At 39.9% G+C, this 17,254-nt stretch overlaps 2 protein-coding genes across 2 annotated transcripts; both read right to left on the bottom strand.

The window, feature by feature from the left end:
* LOC108638302 (keratin-associated protein 9-3-like) lies at positions 383-1,868 on the bottom strand. Its single transcript, XM_018065095.1, is given in 3 exon segments — positions 383-1,547; positions 1,590-1,674; positions 1,677-1,868. Coding segments are annotated over 3 exon segments (423 nt in total). The 5' UTR covers positions 1,795-1,868; the 3' UTR covers positions 383-1,327.
* On the bottom strand, positions 8,674-10,177 carry LOC102172755 (keratin-associated protein 9-2). Its single transcript, XM_005693801.3, has one exon. The coding sequence runs from the start codon at positions 10,111-10,113 to the stop codon at positions 9,202-9,204; it is 912 nt and encodes a 303-aa protein (XP_005693858.2). The 5' UTR covers positions 10,114-10,177; the 3' UTR covers positions 8,674-9,201.

Here is a 17,254-nt window from a genome sequence, read left to right as displayed (position 1 = left end):
TCCACCCCAGTGGATTCCATGGATAGAAGACCCTGGTGGGCTACAGTCTGTGGGGTCACAAAGAGTGAGACACACATACCCTTACATATGAAAACACACATACACATATGTATGAAAACACACATATGCACACACATTTCACACATATGCAGAAAACACACATATGCACACACATGTCAGAAACGCTGAAAAATTAGCATTTTAAGTTGTACCCTAAAATAGCATAAGTTATGAAACACCTAGAAATAAAAATGGGGAAGACCTCTACAGAGATCAGTATAAAAACTTTCACCAAGCAATTCTACTTGTAGATATTTATCCAATAGAAATGTTTATATCCGTGTACCAAAGAACCTGTTCTAAAACTTTTAAAGCAGCATGATTTTATTAGCCCCAGGCTACAAAGAATCCACACATATATCAGTAGTAAACAAATGAAAGGTGTCATATGCATTCAGTGGAAGATGATACAGTAAGGAGATTAAATGAACTTCAGATTATTACATGGATCAGTGTCACAATCCTAATATAAAGAACAAGTGGCCAATTATATAGTATCTCATTTATATCAAGTTTAGAAAAATTGTGAACTTGCCTACATTTGGGAATGAGTGAGAGAATTTGAAGACAGCAAGTTCTATTTCTTAAGCTGGTAAGAGTGACAGGAGTGTGTTCACTTGGAGGCAATCTACCAAGTTGGTCATTTTCTCATGCGAAATAGAAATAGTAAATGTGGGGCATTGTATGAGCTCAGAATGAATAATTCATAGCATATGCGTCTGTGTGTAAATCCTCACATCATGAATGTTGCGTAAGAACACAGAGCACAATATGACATGAATAGCGGCACAAGGGTCATTTAGAAATTCAGGTAAGATTCCCTGCTTCTGGGAGACACTAGAAGTGATCATAAAAAGAAGAAAGCAGGATATGAGAATGATGAGTACATTGAAAAGGAACATGATTATGAAGATTATTATGAAGATAGCAGCAGAAACTGAAGAAAGTCATGAGTATGTGTCTTCATAGTTACATGTAGAGGGAAGATGAAGATCCTGATTTCCGAGTCAAAGTGGAGACCATCACTCCATATCAAGGACGCAGGAACGTGGAACATGACTCATATACACAGGAGGAAGAGAATCAAGGGGAAGTCCTCCCCAGTCTACCAAGCTGATTCTCAACCTTTTAACCAGGGAGATTAATAACAACAATTTGGTGATAGAACATTGGCTGTAGCAACATTTGGAAGTAAAATTTGTTCTGGAATGCCAAATCAGGTGATGAGAAGGTTGGTTAGAGAGACAGTGATTCTTTAGCAAAGTGATCAGCAGCAGGAAGGCTGGCAGCAGCTGGACACGAAGCTGGGGTGGCAGGAGGTGGTCCTACAGCAGGTGGTCTGAGAGCAGACAGGGCTGCTGCAAGGCTGGCAGCAGCTGGATCCACATTCCTGGGCTTGGCACCCAGGCAGGCAGCAGCACGTGAGGTGGTAGCAGATTCTGCGGCAGTACACAGGTGCACAGGAAGCTGGCTGACAGCAAGACTGGCTGCAGCTGGACCCACTGAAGGTTTGTCCACAGCTGCTGGACCCACAGCAGGTGGGCTGACAGCAGGGTTTGCTGCAACAGGTGGGCGGGCAACAGCTGGTCACACAGATAGGTTTGCAGCAGGTGGCCTGCAGCAGGTGGTTTGACAGCATGTAGGGGGGCAGCAGGGCTTGCAGCAGCTGGACTCACAGCAGGTGGTCCTGCAGCAGGTGGGCTGACAGTGCGGGGAGCAGCACGAGGGGGTCATTGTGTCAGTGGTGGAGGGTGGACTCCGGCTCAGAGATGGGTTTCTCAGATTCTGAGGACTCCTCCTGTTCTGGGCTTTTACATCCTGGACCCCCAATGTTGGGACCAATAAGCAGGACTTTCCTGGTTGTTATTTATGTTATTGTTGTAGTTTTGGATAATTGTCATGGAGGAAGTTGCCTTCTTAGTGTTTTATAGAGAGGCCTCTATAAATTAGTGTTTGATCTTTTCCTTAGTTGGGTCTAATACTTACGAATCTTTCCTAGAAACGGAAAGATCAGGAATCATCACCAGCAGCATTTCTGGTCACGTGACATCATCTGGTCATGGGGTAGCTCATGCTGGCTCTGTGAAGGGCAGAACTGTTCTCCCTTCTCAGCTTTGCTCCTTTGGCTCTACTTAGATTGGGACGTGTCTTGAAAGGGTCAGGATGCTGGTGCATTCTGTGATGAATGAAGCCTGCTTGAGTCCAACTCTGATCCCTAGAAACTCGGGTTCAAGGCTTCCACATCAGTCCATATCTGGACAACTTCCTCAATACATTTCCCAGTTTTATCAGAGACATTCAGGTAGAGGATATTTTGCACAATGCTTTTTATGTGAAAATCAGCACCAAAGCAGGGGACTAGAAGCAGGCATACAAGCAGTACACTGGGTTTCAGACACCATCAACCAATTAATATTCCATCCCTATTTCGTAGCATCCCTATTTTGTAGCTCAGAGAAGGCAATGGCACCCCACTCCAGTACTCTTGCCTGGAAAATCCAATGGACTGAGGAGCCTGGTGGGCTGCAGTCCATGGGGTCGCTAAGTCAGACATGACTGAGCAACTCCACTTCCACTTTTCACTTCCATGCATTGGAGAAGGAAATGGCAACCCACTCCAGTGTTCTTGCCTGGAGAATCCCAGGGACGGGGGAGCCTGGTGGGCTGCTGTCTATGGGGTCGCACAGAGTCGGGAACGACTGAAGTGACTTAGCTGCAGCAGCATTTTGTAGCTGGGTCAGTGATCTGAGGTGAGACCTCCAACTTATACATAGATTTTAAAAAATTGAGTCAAATACAATGATAGCCAAGGTATATTTGAATTTGGCAATTTCCATATTTTAACAGATGTTGAATGTGTGAGACATAATTTCTTAATTTTTTTCCTGTGCAATTCTCTCCCTCTCTCTCCTCTAGTTACAAATGTAGGAGTGTAATTGTCATGTCATAGGGAAAGAATAGGGGCTTCCCTGATAGCTCAGTTGGTAAAGAATCCACCTGCAATGCAGGAGACCCTAGTTCAATTCCTGAGTCAGGAAGATCCATGAAAAAGGGATAGGCTACCCACTCCAGTATTCTGGCCTAGAGAATTCCATGGACTGTAGAGTCTATGGGTTGGCAAAGAGTAGGACATGACTAAGCTGCTTTCACACAGAGGGAAAGAATATAGTCAACAATATTAAAAAAGAATAAAACAGTGTTTCAGCATTTCACTACCAGCAGTGTTATGTGCTCTCCTGTCTATTGTGAGCTTTCTGAATTCTACTGGCATGTGTCTCTCTTGTTTTTATAAATTGAGGTATAATTGTCATAATACGTTATATTAGTTTCAAGTGTGAAACATAATGACTTGATATTTGTATGTCTTGCACAATGACCACAGTAAGTCTAGTTAAACTCCGTCACCAACTTCAGTTCCAAATGTTTTGGAGTGATGAGAGCTTTTAATATTTACTCTCTTAGCAACTTTCAAATATGTAAGAGAGTATTATTAACTATAGTCACGATGCTGTGCATTACCTTCCTCATGAGTGTATTTATAACTGGAAGCTTGTGCTTTTGACTCCCTTTACCCATTTTGCCCACCCTCCACCACCCCACTCCAACTCTGGCTACCGTTAATGTGTTCTCTCCATCTGTGAGCTCAGGGTTTAGATTTTTGGGTTTCTTTTGCATTCCAAATATAAGTGAGATTATATAGTATTTGTCTTTCTGTCTGACTCGTTTCAATTAGCATAAAGTCTTCCAGGTCCATTTATATTGTCACAAATGGGAAAGCAGCTTATATTTTCCTGCTGAATTGTATTCCATTGCATAATGCATAACATGCTTTCTTCATTCATCCATTGATGGACACTTTGGTTGTTTCCATATCTTGCCTACCGTAAACAATGCTGCAGTGAACATGTGGGTGCTTATATTGTTCCCAGTTAGTGTTTTGTTTTCTTCAGATAAATACCCAGAAGAGGAATTGCTGGATTGGATGGTAGTTCTTCTTTCCATTTTTGAGGAACAGGCATAGTATTTCTCATAGTGACTGCACCAATTTATGCTCCCATAAACAGCCCACAAATGTTCTTATTTTCTCCACATTCTCACCAAGACTTGATGTAGCTCGTCCTTCTCATTATAGTCATGCAAAACTATGAGGTGGTAACTCATCATGGTTTTGATTTGCATTTCCCTGATGTTTAGTAATGTTGAGCTCCTTTCTAGTACCTGTTGCCCATCTGTATGTCTTATAAGTTAAAAAGAAATGTCTGTTCTAAACGTCTGCCCATTTTTTCAATCAGATTGTTTTTGTTTTGCTTTTTGCTATTGGGTCAAGTGAGTTCTTCATATATTTTAATATCAATCCTTATCATGTATATGATTGCAAGTATTTTCTCCCAATCAGTAGGCTGCCTTTTCATTTTGTTTACCATTCACTTTACTATGTGGAAGCTTTTTTCTTTTTGCCATACCGTGTGGCTTGTGGGATCTTAATTCCTGGACCAGGGATTCAACCCAGGTCCCCAGCTGTGAAAGCACAGAGTCACACTCAATGGACCACCAGGGAATTCCTGCTTTTTGGTTTGATGTAGTCCCACTTTACTTTTTACCTTTGTTTTTAGTGTCTATTTTTTTTTTTAAAGCACCAAGACCAATGTTAAGGTCTATGTTTCCTCCAGAAATTTTATGGTTTCAGATTCATGTTTAATCCATTTTGAGTTTTCTTGTCTTTTTGCCTGTGTTGGTCTTCATTGCTGTGTGCAGACCTTCTCTAGCTGGGGTAAGTGGGAGCTACTCTCTAGTTGAGGTGGGCAGGCTTCTCGCTGTGGTGGATCTTTCTGCAGAGCACAGACTCGAGAGTGCGGGGGCTCCAGTAGATGTGGCAGGTGAGCGTATTTGCTCTGAGGCACGTGGAATCTTCCCAGACCAGGGATCAAACCCACGTCCCCTGCACTGGCAGGTGGATTCTTAACCACCAGACCACCAGGGAAGTCCATTTTGAGTTAATTTTTGTGTATGGTGTAAGATAGTAGCTCAGTTTTATTCTTTTGTAAGTGGCTGTCAGTTTTTTCAACACCATGTATTGAAAAGACTGTATTTTCACCATTGTATATTCCTGGCTCCTTTGCTATAGATTAATTGGCTGTAGAATGTATGGGCTTATGTCTGGGCTCTCTATCTTGTTCCATGATGTATGTGCGTTTTTATGCCAAACCATACAGTGTTATTTACTATAGTTTTGTAACACACTTTGCTATCAGCAAGCATTATGTCTCCAGCTTTGTTTGACCCGGAGGGATGGTACGGGGAGGGAAGAGGGAAGGGGGGTTCAGGATTGGGAAAGCGTGTATACCTGTGGTGGATTCATGTTGATGTATGGCAAAACCAATACAATATTATAAAGTAATTAACCTCCAATTAAGATAAATAAATTTATATTAAAAATTTAAAAAGAAAAAATAAGATTGCTTTGGTTATCTGAGTTTTCTATGCTTCCATACACATATCCCAATTTTTTTTTTCTTATTTTGGTGAAAATGCCATTGGATTTTTAATAGGGATTGCGCTGAATCTGTAAATTACTTTAGGTAGTAAGGATATTTCAACAATATTATTATTCTAATCCCTGAGCAAAAAATTTGTATTTTCTTCAATTTCTTTCACCAATGTATTATAGTTTACGGTATTTACACAGTAGTTTGCAATGTTCCTTCATTTCTGATATTAAATTTGAGGCTTCTCTTTTTCTTAGTGAGTCTAGCTAAAGTTTTTAAGTTGCTTACCTTTTTAAAATAAAAACAGCTTGTAGTTTTGTTGATCTTCTCTCTTATTTTTCCCTTTTTTAGTCTCTGTTTCATTTATTTCCACTATGAGCTTTATTTCCTTGCTTCTGCTCACTTGGGACTTCCTTTGTTCTTCTTTATCTAGTTCCTTGAGTGTAAACTTGGGCAGTTTATTTGAAATTTTTTTGTTTCTCAAGCATTCATTGCTATGAGCTTATCTTTTAGAACTTCTGTTTCTGCACCCCATACATTTTCGTATGCTGTAATTCCATTATCATTTGTCTCAAGGTGTTTTAAAATTTCTCTTTTGGTTTCTTCTTTGATTCATTGGTTGTTCAGTTGCATTTTATTGAATCTCCACATTGTGAATTTCCAGTTTTCTTTCTAATGTTGGATACTACTGTGGTTTCAAAGTATACTTTATATAGTTTCAATCTTTTTTAACTTACTATGAGTTTGTTTAGTGAGCCAACATATAATCTATCCTGAAGAATGTAAAGTGTGTGTTTGAGAAGAATATGTATTATGTTGCCCTTGAAAGCTGTATTCTATATATGTCTGTCAAGATGGATTTATATATGGTGTCATTTAAGGCTAATGTTCCCCTGTGTATTTTTTGGTCTGGATGATCTGTCCAGTGGTGAAATTAATGTCCTCGAGTGGACTATTAATGTCCTCAACTATTACCATATACTTGTCTGCTTCTTCATTAGGTCTGTAAATAGTTGCATTACATTAATATATTTAGGTTATCCAATAGCACAAACATTTTGACCACAAAATTTCATAAGCAATTCTATAATTAGTGTTTTGCAACAAAAATACAAATATATAAAATTATGTAAGTAAATGTATATTTATATGTAATATTTATTTATATATTTATCAAAAGACATACAAAAATATTTTTAGTTAAACTAGTTTAACATCTTTACTTTTTCAATTGTCTCAAATTGCAAACTATAGATATATGATATATATATATATATATATATATAATATTTGGGGGTGGAAGCATTTTATAGCTGCAATTTAGAATGCAGAGGGTTTTTTTCTTTTTGGCCCTAGGTGTTGTCCAGCCACTCATGCATTCATCTTCATCAAACGTTTGTAAGCATCCAGTGTGAGAAAGAATATCATCTAAAGAAAATTGTTCTTTGACCTAAGAATGTGATGACAGAGTAGAAAGAATTAAGTAACTTCCTGCAAAATATATTATGTTCCAAAGAAGTCTCTGAACTGATTCTTGCAGACTCAGAAACCTGCTCTGATTCATGTACCCATCTTGAGGCATAATAATTCTATCCATTCCATAGACTAATGCCAATTTATTCATCACAATTGGGCTTCCCTGGTGGCTCAACTAGTAAAAAACCCACTTGCCAATGCAGGAGACACAAGAGACCTGGGTTCAGTCCCTGAGTCAGGAAGATCCCGTGGAGAAGAAAATGGCCATCTACTCCAGGGTTCTTGCCTGGAAAATGCCATGGGCAGAGGAGCTAGAAGGCTGTAGTCCATGGGGCTGCAGAGAGCTGGACACAACAGAGCACACGTGCACACACACACGCATTAGTCACAATCATAACTATAGTGACTATAGTTTGGACAGTCTATTAGACCCGTCATTCCTCTGTGCAGGAGTATCTAAAGGGAAAGTCAAACAGCAACTAGAAGTTCATTTTGTGAGAGCAAAGAATCAAAATAAGTATTAGGAACAACAAAATGTTGAATAGTATCCCATGCACTCATGTCAAACACGTGGTCTTTCCTAAGGGGCTGGAAGACTCAGGAGCAGGGCCCCTCGTGCCTGTGCACCGCCAAACCTTGTATGTGTGCCTCTCCTGACTCTGACCTTCCATAGCCAACTATCCCATCCCCACTGAAGAAACACACATTTATTTTTCAAATCCCCTGCAAGCTTGAGGAAATTCTGCTAGTCTTGATATCACATTTTCTCTCTAAAGTGCCTTTGTATAAATTGCTTCTAGTCCTATTTATGTCTGTAAGTTCAACTTTAGAGGGGAAATCCTGTCAACTGCAGTTGATATGACTAAGTATGCAAAAAAAATTTTTCTAAGCCCATCGATTGGTAAACATTTAGAAATAATTAGGAAGTTTGGTTATAATATCAGTATACATAAATTAATTACTTTTATATATGTCAGAAATACTGAGAAATTTAAATTTTAAGGTGTACTCTATAATAGCATAAACTATCGAGTAACTAAAAGAAGAAATATAATAAAAGTGGGAAAGACCTCTACAGAGGACAGTATAAACACCTTGACCAAGCAGTTCCACTTGTAGATATTTATCCAACAGAAATGTTTATCTATGTGCACCAAAGGACCAGTTCATAACAACATTACTTTTATTATCCCCAAACTGCAACCAATCCACATATATATCAATAGGAAATAAATAAAATGTGTCATATCCAATCCCTGGACGACTACACAGCAAGGAGAATGAATGAACTACCCGGAAATGACATGGATGAGTGTGGCAATCGTAATATAAAAGGAAAGTGACCGATTCTGTACTATTGAGAGTTATATTTGAAAGGGTTGGGCTTAAGTTCTATTTCTTAACCTGATAATAGTGACATGCGTTCACTATTTGATAAACTTTGAGATAGTTTATCAAGTTGGAGGTTTTCTCACATGAGAAATGGAAAAAATAATTTGTGGGGGATTGTATGAGCTCAGCCTTTCATCATGAATTCTGTTGTTGTTTAGTGGCCAAGTCAGGTCTGACCCTTTTGCGAGTCCATGGACTATAACCCTCCAGGCTCCTCTGTCTATGGGATTTCCCAAGCAAGACTACTTTGGAGTAAGTTGCTGTTTCTTTCTGCAGATGCTGCATAATAACCAAAAACACAGTATGGGATGAATAGTGGCACAAGATTTATTTAGAAATCCAGGTAAAATTCCCTGCATCTAGAGAGACAACTCAAAGTGATTATGAAAAGAAGAAAGTAAGATAAAAAATAATCAGTATATTGAAAAGATACATGATTATGAAGACTATTATGAAGATAAGTATCAGAAACAAAGAAAAAGTCATGAGGATTTTTCCCCTAAAATACATGTAGAGAGAAGGTGAAGATCTAGATTTCAAAGTCAAAGCCAAGATGCTCCATTATAATGATGCAGGAAGCTGGCACATCACCCGCACAGATAGGAAGGGGAGAATCAGGGTGAGGTCCTCTAAATTCCATCAAGCTGATTCATAAGCTTTTATATAGGCAGATGAATAAGAAAAAAAAATTGATAATAGACTGCTGGCTTTCAGCATCATTTGGAAGTGAATTTGTCCTAGGAACAGCAAGGTTGATTTGTGAGATGGTGATTCTTTGGCAAGATTTTCAGCAGCAGGAAGGCTGGCAGCAGGTAGACACACAGCTGGGGTGGTAGCAGGTGGTCCTACAGCAGACAGGGCGGCAGCAAGGCTGGCAGCAGCTGGATCTGCTGCATATTTGTCCACAACTGCTGGACCCACAGCACGTGGGCTGGCAGCAGATGGTCACACAGGTAGGTTTGCAGCAGGTGGTCTGACAGCAGACAGGGCGGCTGCAAGGCTGGCAGCAGCTGGATCCACAGCTCTGGGCTTGGCACCCAGGCAGGCAGCAGCACGTGGGGTGGTAGCAGGTTCTATGGCAGTACACGGGTGCACAGGAAGCTGGCTGACAGCAAGACTGACAGCAGTTAGAGCCACCGCAGGTTTGTCCACAGCTGTTGGATCCACAGCAGGTTGGCTGGCAGCAGCTGGTCACACAAGTAGGTTTGCAGCAGGTGGTTTCAGTGATTTGACAGCAAGTTTGGGGGCAGGAGGGCTGACAGCAGCTGGACTCACAGCAGGTGGGCTGGCAGCAGGTTGTCGCACAAATAGGCTTGAGGCAGGTGGTCCTGCAGCAGGTGGTCTGACAGCAGGCAGGGAGACAGCAAGGCCGACAGCAGCGGGACCCACCGCAGGCGGGCTGACAGCAGGTGGTCACACAGGTAGGTTTGGAGCAGGTGGTCCTACAGCAGGTGTGTTCACTAGTCTGATAGCAAGTTGGGGGGCAGTAAGGCCGACAGCAGCCGGACTCACAGCAGGTGGGCTGGCAGCAGGTGGTCACACAAGTAGGTTTGCAGCAAGTGGTCCTGCAACAGGTGGTTTGACAGCAAGTTGGGGGGCAGCAGGGCTGACAGCAGCTGGACTCACAGCAGGTGGGCCGGCAGCAGGTGGTCCTGCAGCAGGTAGGTTGACAGCAAGGGGAGCAGCAGGAATGGGTCATGGTGTCAGGTGTGGAGGGTTGGCTTCTGAGCAGAGACAAATTTCTCAGAATCTGAATACCTCTTCTCTACTAGACCTTTTATACTCTGGTTCCCAAATTTAGGACCAATGAACAGAATTTTCCTTGTTATTATTTATAACTTTTTTCATGATCCATGGAAAATTGCCTAAGGAGGAAGTGTTCCCTAACTGTTCTGAAAATAGGATTATTCTCCTAGGTAATATTAAACCATAGGAACTTATTTCCAGAAACGGGAGAAACCATCAACATCCATACCCTTATTTAAGTGTGAATCATCATTTCTCAAGACAGAATTCATCCTTTTGTCACCAGTCAGTTCAGGATAATTTGTAGAAAATTTCAGAGCCGTTGTCCCCACCTACATTTTCCTCTTGGAGCTGCTTATATTGGGATTCACCCCTCAAGATAGGTGAAATAAAAGTGATGAATTCAACTCATATTTTAATACATTCTGAATTAAAGTTACTTTTTAATAAGGCTTTCATCTATGCCACGCAAAATTCAATGATTGATAAATCTATGAGTAGGAAGCTTTTCCACTTGGTATCTCATTTCCTAAAAACAAGAGACTGAGCACAGAAGAATTAATGCTTTTGAACTGTGGTGTTGGAGAAGACTCTTGAGAGTCCCTTGGGCTGCAAGGAGATCCAACTAGTCCATCCTAAAGGAGATCAGTCCTGGATATTCATTAGAAGGACTGATGTTGAAGCTGAAACTCCAATATTTTGGCCACCTGATGCAAAGAGCTGACTCACTTGAAAAGACCCTGATGCTGGGAAAGATCAAGGGCAGGAGGAGAAGGGGATGACAGAGGATTTGACGGTTGGATGGCATTGCTGACTCAATGGACATGAGTTTGAGAAAACTCTGGGAGTTGATGATGGACAGGGAAGCCTGGCGTGCTGCAGTTCATGAGGTCGCAAAGAGTGGGACATGACTGAGCAACCGAACTGAATTGAACTGAACTCACTATATTAAACATTATCTTTCCTTGCTTAACTCCGAATCTGTTGACAGACCTGATAACAAACTTGATCTGGGGACGCTATCTTTATTAATATATTTAACGGCAAAGGGAAACATTTCAAAGCTGTTAATTTGACAACTAAAATATTTTTCTTTGAATTGTAGTTTCAAAGAAAGGCTATGGAGGATGGCAAAGTGGGTAAAGGTGGACAAATGTATGGTGAAGGAAACCATACCTTTGATGATGATCATTCCGTAGTGTATACAGAAATCTAAATATAATATGTTACAAGCAAAACTCAGTGTTATAAGCCAATAAAATATACAAATGTCAACAAATTATACATGCAGGAACAAAAGGGACAACAATGACTCAGTGGAACAAAGCATAATATTTTTGATATTTAGCAATTTCCGTATTCGTAACATTTTGAAATTAAGAGCACATTTATTTCACTGATTAACACTGTGGCTCCTGATACTTCATTGGCTCTGACTTAACTGCAATTATGGATTTCTGATGCCTCTGCTGCTGGACATCCTGGTCTTGGTGGCAAAGTTGTATAAACCCCCGGTTAGTAGATCTAGTATATGGGTTCACTACCAGTTCATCCAGTCAAATAATCTGCTGCTGTTCATTCAGTCAGAATGGAATCATAGCAGAAGTGGGATGGGTTGAATATTATCTTTCCCTTCTGTGCCTCTGTCCTGAGAATGGCTCTTAAACGGTGGGAATCAACATGGACTCACTTGAATAAAGGAGAACTCCACATTTACTAGCTTGGAACTTGAACTAGCAGTAATTTGTAATAGGGCTGAGTAATTGGGATGTTGGGATGTTGGTTTGAAACAGTGACCACTTTTATTTTAAACAATCTGAAGCCATGTGCCTTAAATCCAGTTATATTGCTTGGCTTCTTCATAAGTTATGAGTATGTTATATGCTGATTTTGCCCCCAGCCACTTTGCTATAGTATATTGAGGTCTGAATTTTGGTGCATTAGCTTATCCATATTTGGATCTAAGTATTGTCCAAATAGCAAGAATTGTTATTGTGTGTCTGTTTTGGGTATAAGAAGTTACATGTCATTAAGGCTAAAGAATGACAATGTTCAGAGTATCAAATAACACATTTTGGAAAGTATAAGAGAGAGCAGATGGAACGAAGATAAGAAAAGAAAGGCAAATGCTCCTTTTCAGGCATAAATGATTAAATAAAGATAAGTAAGCATACTCTTTAAATACCAAAGCTAACCAGATGCCGCGTCAAAATGTCTGATAATTTCCCATTAAACATGATAAACAGCAGCTAGAAAATAATCTTGGGCATGATGATGACATCTCCTCATCAGGGTATACAGCAGGATTTGGGAGAAACTCACTCTCCTGGAAACCCAGAACCCACACCCTCTGACACCATGGTCAGCTCCTGTTGTAGCTCCATCTGCTCTGACCAGGGCTGTGGCCAAAGTCTCTGCCAGGAGACCTGCTGCCACCCCAGCTGCTGCCAGACCACCTGCTGTCACCCCAGCTGTCATGCATCCAGCAGCTGCATCTCAAGTTGTTGCTACCCCCTGTTGCTACAGTTCCAGTTGCTGTGTCCCCAGCGGTGGAGTGTCTGGCTGCTGCTGCCCAGCCTGCTGCCAGACTGCCTGGTGTCTCCCAGCATTAAGGATTTTCTTGTTGTTGAACTTCATTCCTCACCTCAGCCCCGAGTCAACCACCAGTATTCCAGTGTATTCATCTTTTTTTTTTTTCATTTCTTTAGACCACAGCATCTGGACTGGCTCTGATCTGTCACTGTGTTTGTCCATCCCATTGATCGTGCCACCAAAAAACTGTTTTAAAAGAAGCAGTTTAAACTGAGTACCACAGAGACTCTCCAGATTCTGTGCCTATTACCTTGACATTCAGGCAGATGATCAAATGTCTACTCTAGTTCATGGGGACCGGCTCCTAATCCCATGACTGCTGTGCATGACCTGGCCTTTGTAGTGAGTTCTGTGTGATGGAACAACTACGTGGCCATAAACATTTGGTATCAGAAACATTTTTGGCCCTTTATTTTGTTAGTGTTGATCATGAACTGGAGATAAACTTGTATTTCTGTCATGTGAACAAAGAAAACTGACTTTACATAGCAATCAAACCCTGTATTAGAGAAAATGCTAAATAATGACTCCGCCCCCCACCGCCAAGAGTAGATTCCCCTCCTTGCCTGCAAGTTTATTGAGAGAAAACAAGAGCTTCCTTTTTACTACAGGACCACTCTGCAAGGTCCTTTTGGGAAGCATTAAGTCAAATGTGACCCAATTCTCATCACCGTGTAACTCACAATGAAATCTTGGATTCAAAAGGAAGACACATGTCAGGCAGAGTGTACTGGCGATATTGATGAGAAAGAGAAATCATTCTGTTGAAGACAAGTAAAGTATAGGGATTGATTCTTAGAAATAAAACGTGTCATGTATGAAAATTCACAGGATAGTGTATAATTTACATCTGCATAAGACAAAGTGATGGAGTGAATCAGAAGGAAGTAGAGTGTGCGTAATCTTATAATGTAATTACGATTTTAAAACTACTCCCTCAAAACACATTATGATCATTCTAAGGAGGAGGGGTATTTCCTAGCTGTCTTCCTGCCTTCAGGCAGAACACCAACCATCTCCAAACAAACAAATGGCTGTAGAACTGTGGCCCAATTAGATCAAAATCTCTAACACCTGTTCTTGTCTTCACTTTGTGACTTCTTACTGTATATGAATTTATGTCTATATAAATTGTAACTTTCTTTTTATCATAAATGCTTTCAAGCTATGTTGAAACTAAGTGCAAAAAACCTTTTATACATAGTTAAAATTTATAAAACCACAATTATAGCAGAGACTTTAACACCCTATTTTATTTAATTTATTTATTTTAGAATGGTCATTTGAAGGAGAAAAATAAGGAAACAGAGAATGTGAGTAGAGCCATTATCAACTTAGATGTAATTGATATTTATATGCACTCTCAGGTGACTCAGTGGTAAAGAATCTGCCTGCGATACAGGAACCACAGGAGATGCAGCTTCAATCCCTGGGTCCAAAAGTTCCCCTGGAGCATCTTTTCATGTGTTTGTTAGCCATCCGTATGTCTTCTTTGGAGAACATCACTCATTATTAGAGAAATGCAAATCAAAACCACAATGAGGTACCACTTCACACCAGTCAGAATGTCTGCGATCCAAAAATCTGCAAGCAATAAATGCTGGAGAGGGTGTGGAGAAAAGGGAACCCTCCTGCACTGCTGGTGGGAATGCAAACTAGTACAACCACTATGGAAAACAGTGTGGAGATTCCTTAAAAAATTGCAAATAGAACTGCCATATGACCCAGCAATCCCACTGCTGGGCATACACACCGAGGAAACCAGAATTGAAAGAAACACATGTACCCCAATGTTCATCGCAGCACTGTTTATAATAGCCAGGACATGGAAACAACCTGGATGTCCATCAGCAGATGAATGGATAAGAAAGCTGTGGTACATATACACAATGGAGTATTACACAGCCATTAAAAAGAATACATTTGAATCAGTTCTGATGAGATGGATGAAACTGGAGCCGATTATACAGAGTGAAGTAAGCCAGAAAGAAAAACAACAATACAGTATACTAACGCATATATATGGAATTTAGAAAGATGGCAATGATGACCCTGTATGCAAGACAGCAAAAAAGACACAGATGTGTATAGTGGACTTTTGGACTCAGAGGGAGAGGGAGAGGGTGGGATGATTTGGGAGAATGGCATTGCAACATGTATACTATCATGTAAGAATCAAATTGCCAGTCTATGTCTGATGCAGGATACAGCATGCTTGGGGCTGGTGCACGGGGATGACCCAAAGGGTTGTTGTGGGGAGGAAGGTGGGAGGGGGGTTCATGTTTGGGATCCCATGTACACCCATGGTGGATTCATGTCAATGTATGGAAAAACCAATACAGTATTATAAAGTAAAATAAAGTAAAAATAAAAAGTAAAAAAAAAAAAAAAAGATCCCCTGGAGAAGGAAATGGCAACCCACTGCAGTATTCTTGCCTGGGAAATCATATGGACAGAGGAGACTTCCAGGCTATAGTCCATGGGATCGAAAGAGTTAGACATGATTGAGCAGGCATGCCTGACAAACGTTTCATAATTTTCATATATATATCTATATATTTCCAGGATGTTCACAAACATATAGATTACAAAGAAAACTCTTGTAGCGGAATAATATAAACTTCTCTCTTACCCAAATGCCATGAAATTAGACTTGAATAACTGAAAAAGAGCACAACCAACCATGTTCTTATAGCTTTGCTTTCTTTTTTTCCTTCTTCCCTCCTTGCTGAAATTTTGTCTAAGAAACAAGGTGTGTCTATATGGAATGGGGATGGTCTGTTTTGCCATAAACGTGTACTTCATTTTCCTTATTAAAATAACTTAAAAATTATAGAAAAGTTGCAAGAATAGCTCAAGAAGTGTTCTTCATGATAAAATGATGCTCTGTAACATAGGCCCTGGTGTAAATATTCTACCTCAGAGACATTCTCCTCCATAGTCACAATACAGTTCAATTTCAGACTTTTGTTCTTACCAACAATGCTGTAAAGAACATTTTGAGTTTATATCCTGAAGCTCCTGCTTGTGTGTATCTGTTGAATATTTTTCTAGAAGTGAAATTGCTCAAACAAATCTTGTAGGTACTGCTGAATTACTTTATAAAGAATTTACTCCAGCTTAGACACCTACCATTCTGTGTATGAAAACATCTGTTTCCTTCCAAGCTCTCCAAATTATTAGAGTTTTAAAAATTAGATATTTTATATTTGTCATTTCAAACTATTCACTGTTGTCATCCCCAGAGCCTAGGGCAAGACCTAGGACATAGTAAGTGTTCAGTATTTGGTTTGCAAATAGATACATTGCTGAATTAAAATTTTCAAAATTATAAATGAGACTGAACATCTTTTAAGACCTTAAAAGGCATTCATATTTCTTTTTCAGTGAAATGACTGTTAATATCCTTCCCCTAATTTTCTATTTTGTTGTTGGCCTTTTTTTCTTACTATGCATGCATTAAGAAAATTAGGTCTTTCTCATGGAGGATTCATGTCAATGTATGGCAAAAACAATATAATATTGTAAAGTTAAAAAAAATCATATATGAAATGAATAGCCAGTCCTGGTTCAATGCATGATACTGGTTGCAACTTGGGGCTGGTGCACTGAGACGACCCAGAGGGATGGTACGAGGAGGGAGGGAGGGGGGGTTCAGGATGGGGAACATGTGTATACCTGTGGCGGATTCATGCTGATGTATGGCAAAACCAATACAATATTGTAAAGTAATTAACCTCCAATTAAAATAAATAAATTTATTTAAAAAATAATAAAAATCTCAAAAAAATTAAAAAAAACTTTCGGTAAAACAGGAAAAAAAGAAAATTAAGTCTTCTTGATTATATTGGTTAACCCATTTGTTATTACAGTTTGCTCTTTTGTAGTCTTTTGGTTTTGTTTAAAACTTTAAAAAGACTAGTTAGACATTAATTGTTTTAAATCTTTTCCTTTATTGTTAGTAAGTTTTCTGTCTTAGAATAGCCTCTCCACTTTTTTAAGAAAAATGCCTCCAGTACTCCAGTATGTTCACAGTTTATTTTTCTCAAACTGTCTTTAGAGAACAAGATCTACTATCCAACTTGAGGGCTGGTATGAGATACAGCTTTAAGGATGACGCAGAGTGTTGACATTTAAATGATGCATTATATGACAGCCAATTAGATGAAGAAGCTGAAGAGTCTTTGAAATCAGATGATACAGATAAGAAAGAAGATGAAATATGAGTCAAGAGGAAAACCTAGACTGGATGGACAACAATACAGAGAAAGGAAAAATGCATTCTATTCAACAAATAACTAATTTGATAATTGCCTATCTATTCAGGTAAACAATAACAAGGAAATAGCCCTTAACATAGTGACTGCAGTCGCTCAGGTGGGTATAAAAGGGGACATGTTCCAATGAGACTTCCAAACTCAAGAATCTCACTCTCTAACCCGCCTAGAACCTCCACCCACTTACACCATGGTCAGCTCCTGTTGTGGCTCCATCTGCTCTGA

This window comes from Capra hircus, chromosome 19 (genome assembly GCF_001704415.2).
Source record: "Capra hircus breed San Clemente chromosome 19, ASM170441v1, whole genome shotgun sequence".
Lineage (NCBI taxonomy): Eukaryota > Metazoa > Chordata > Mammalia > Artiodactyla > Bovidae > Capra > Capra hircus.
Note: the sequence above shows the minus strand (reverse complement) of the source record. Positions and strands in the feature narration are given on the sequence as shown.

What these genes read in the sequence shown, in the direction of transcription:
- LOC102172755 (XM_005693801.3), bottom strand. Translation starts at nt 10,113, where the DNA reads ATGACCCATTCCTGCTGCTCCCCTTGCTGTCAACCTACCTGCTGCAGG.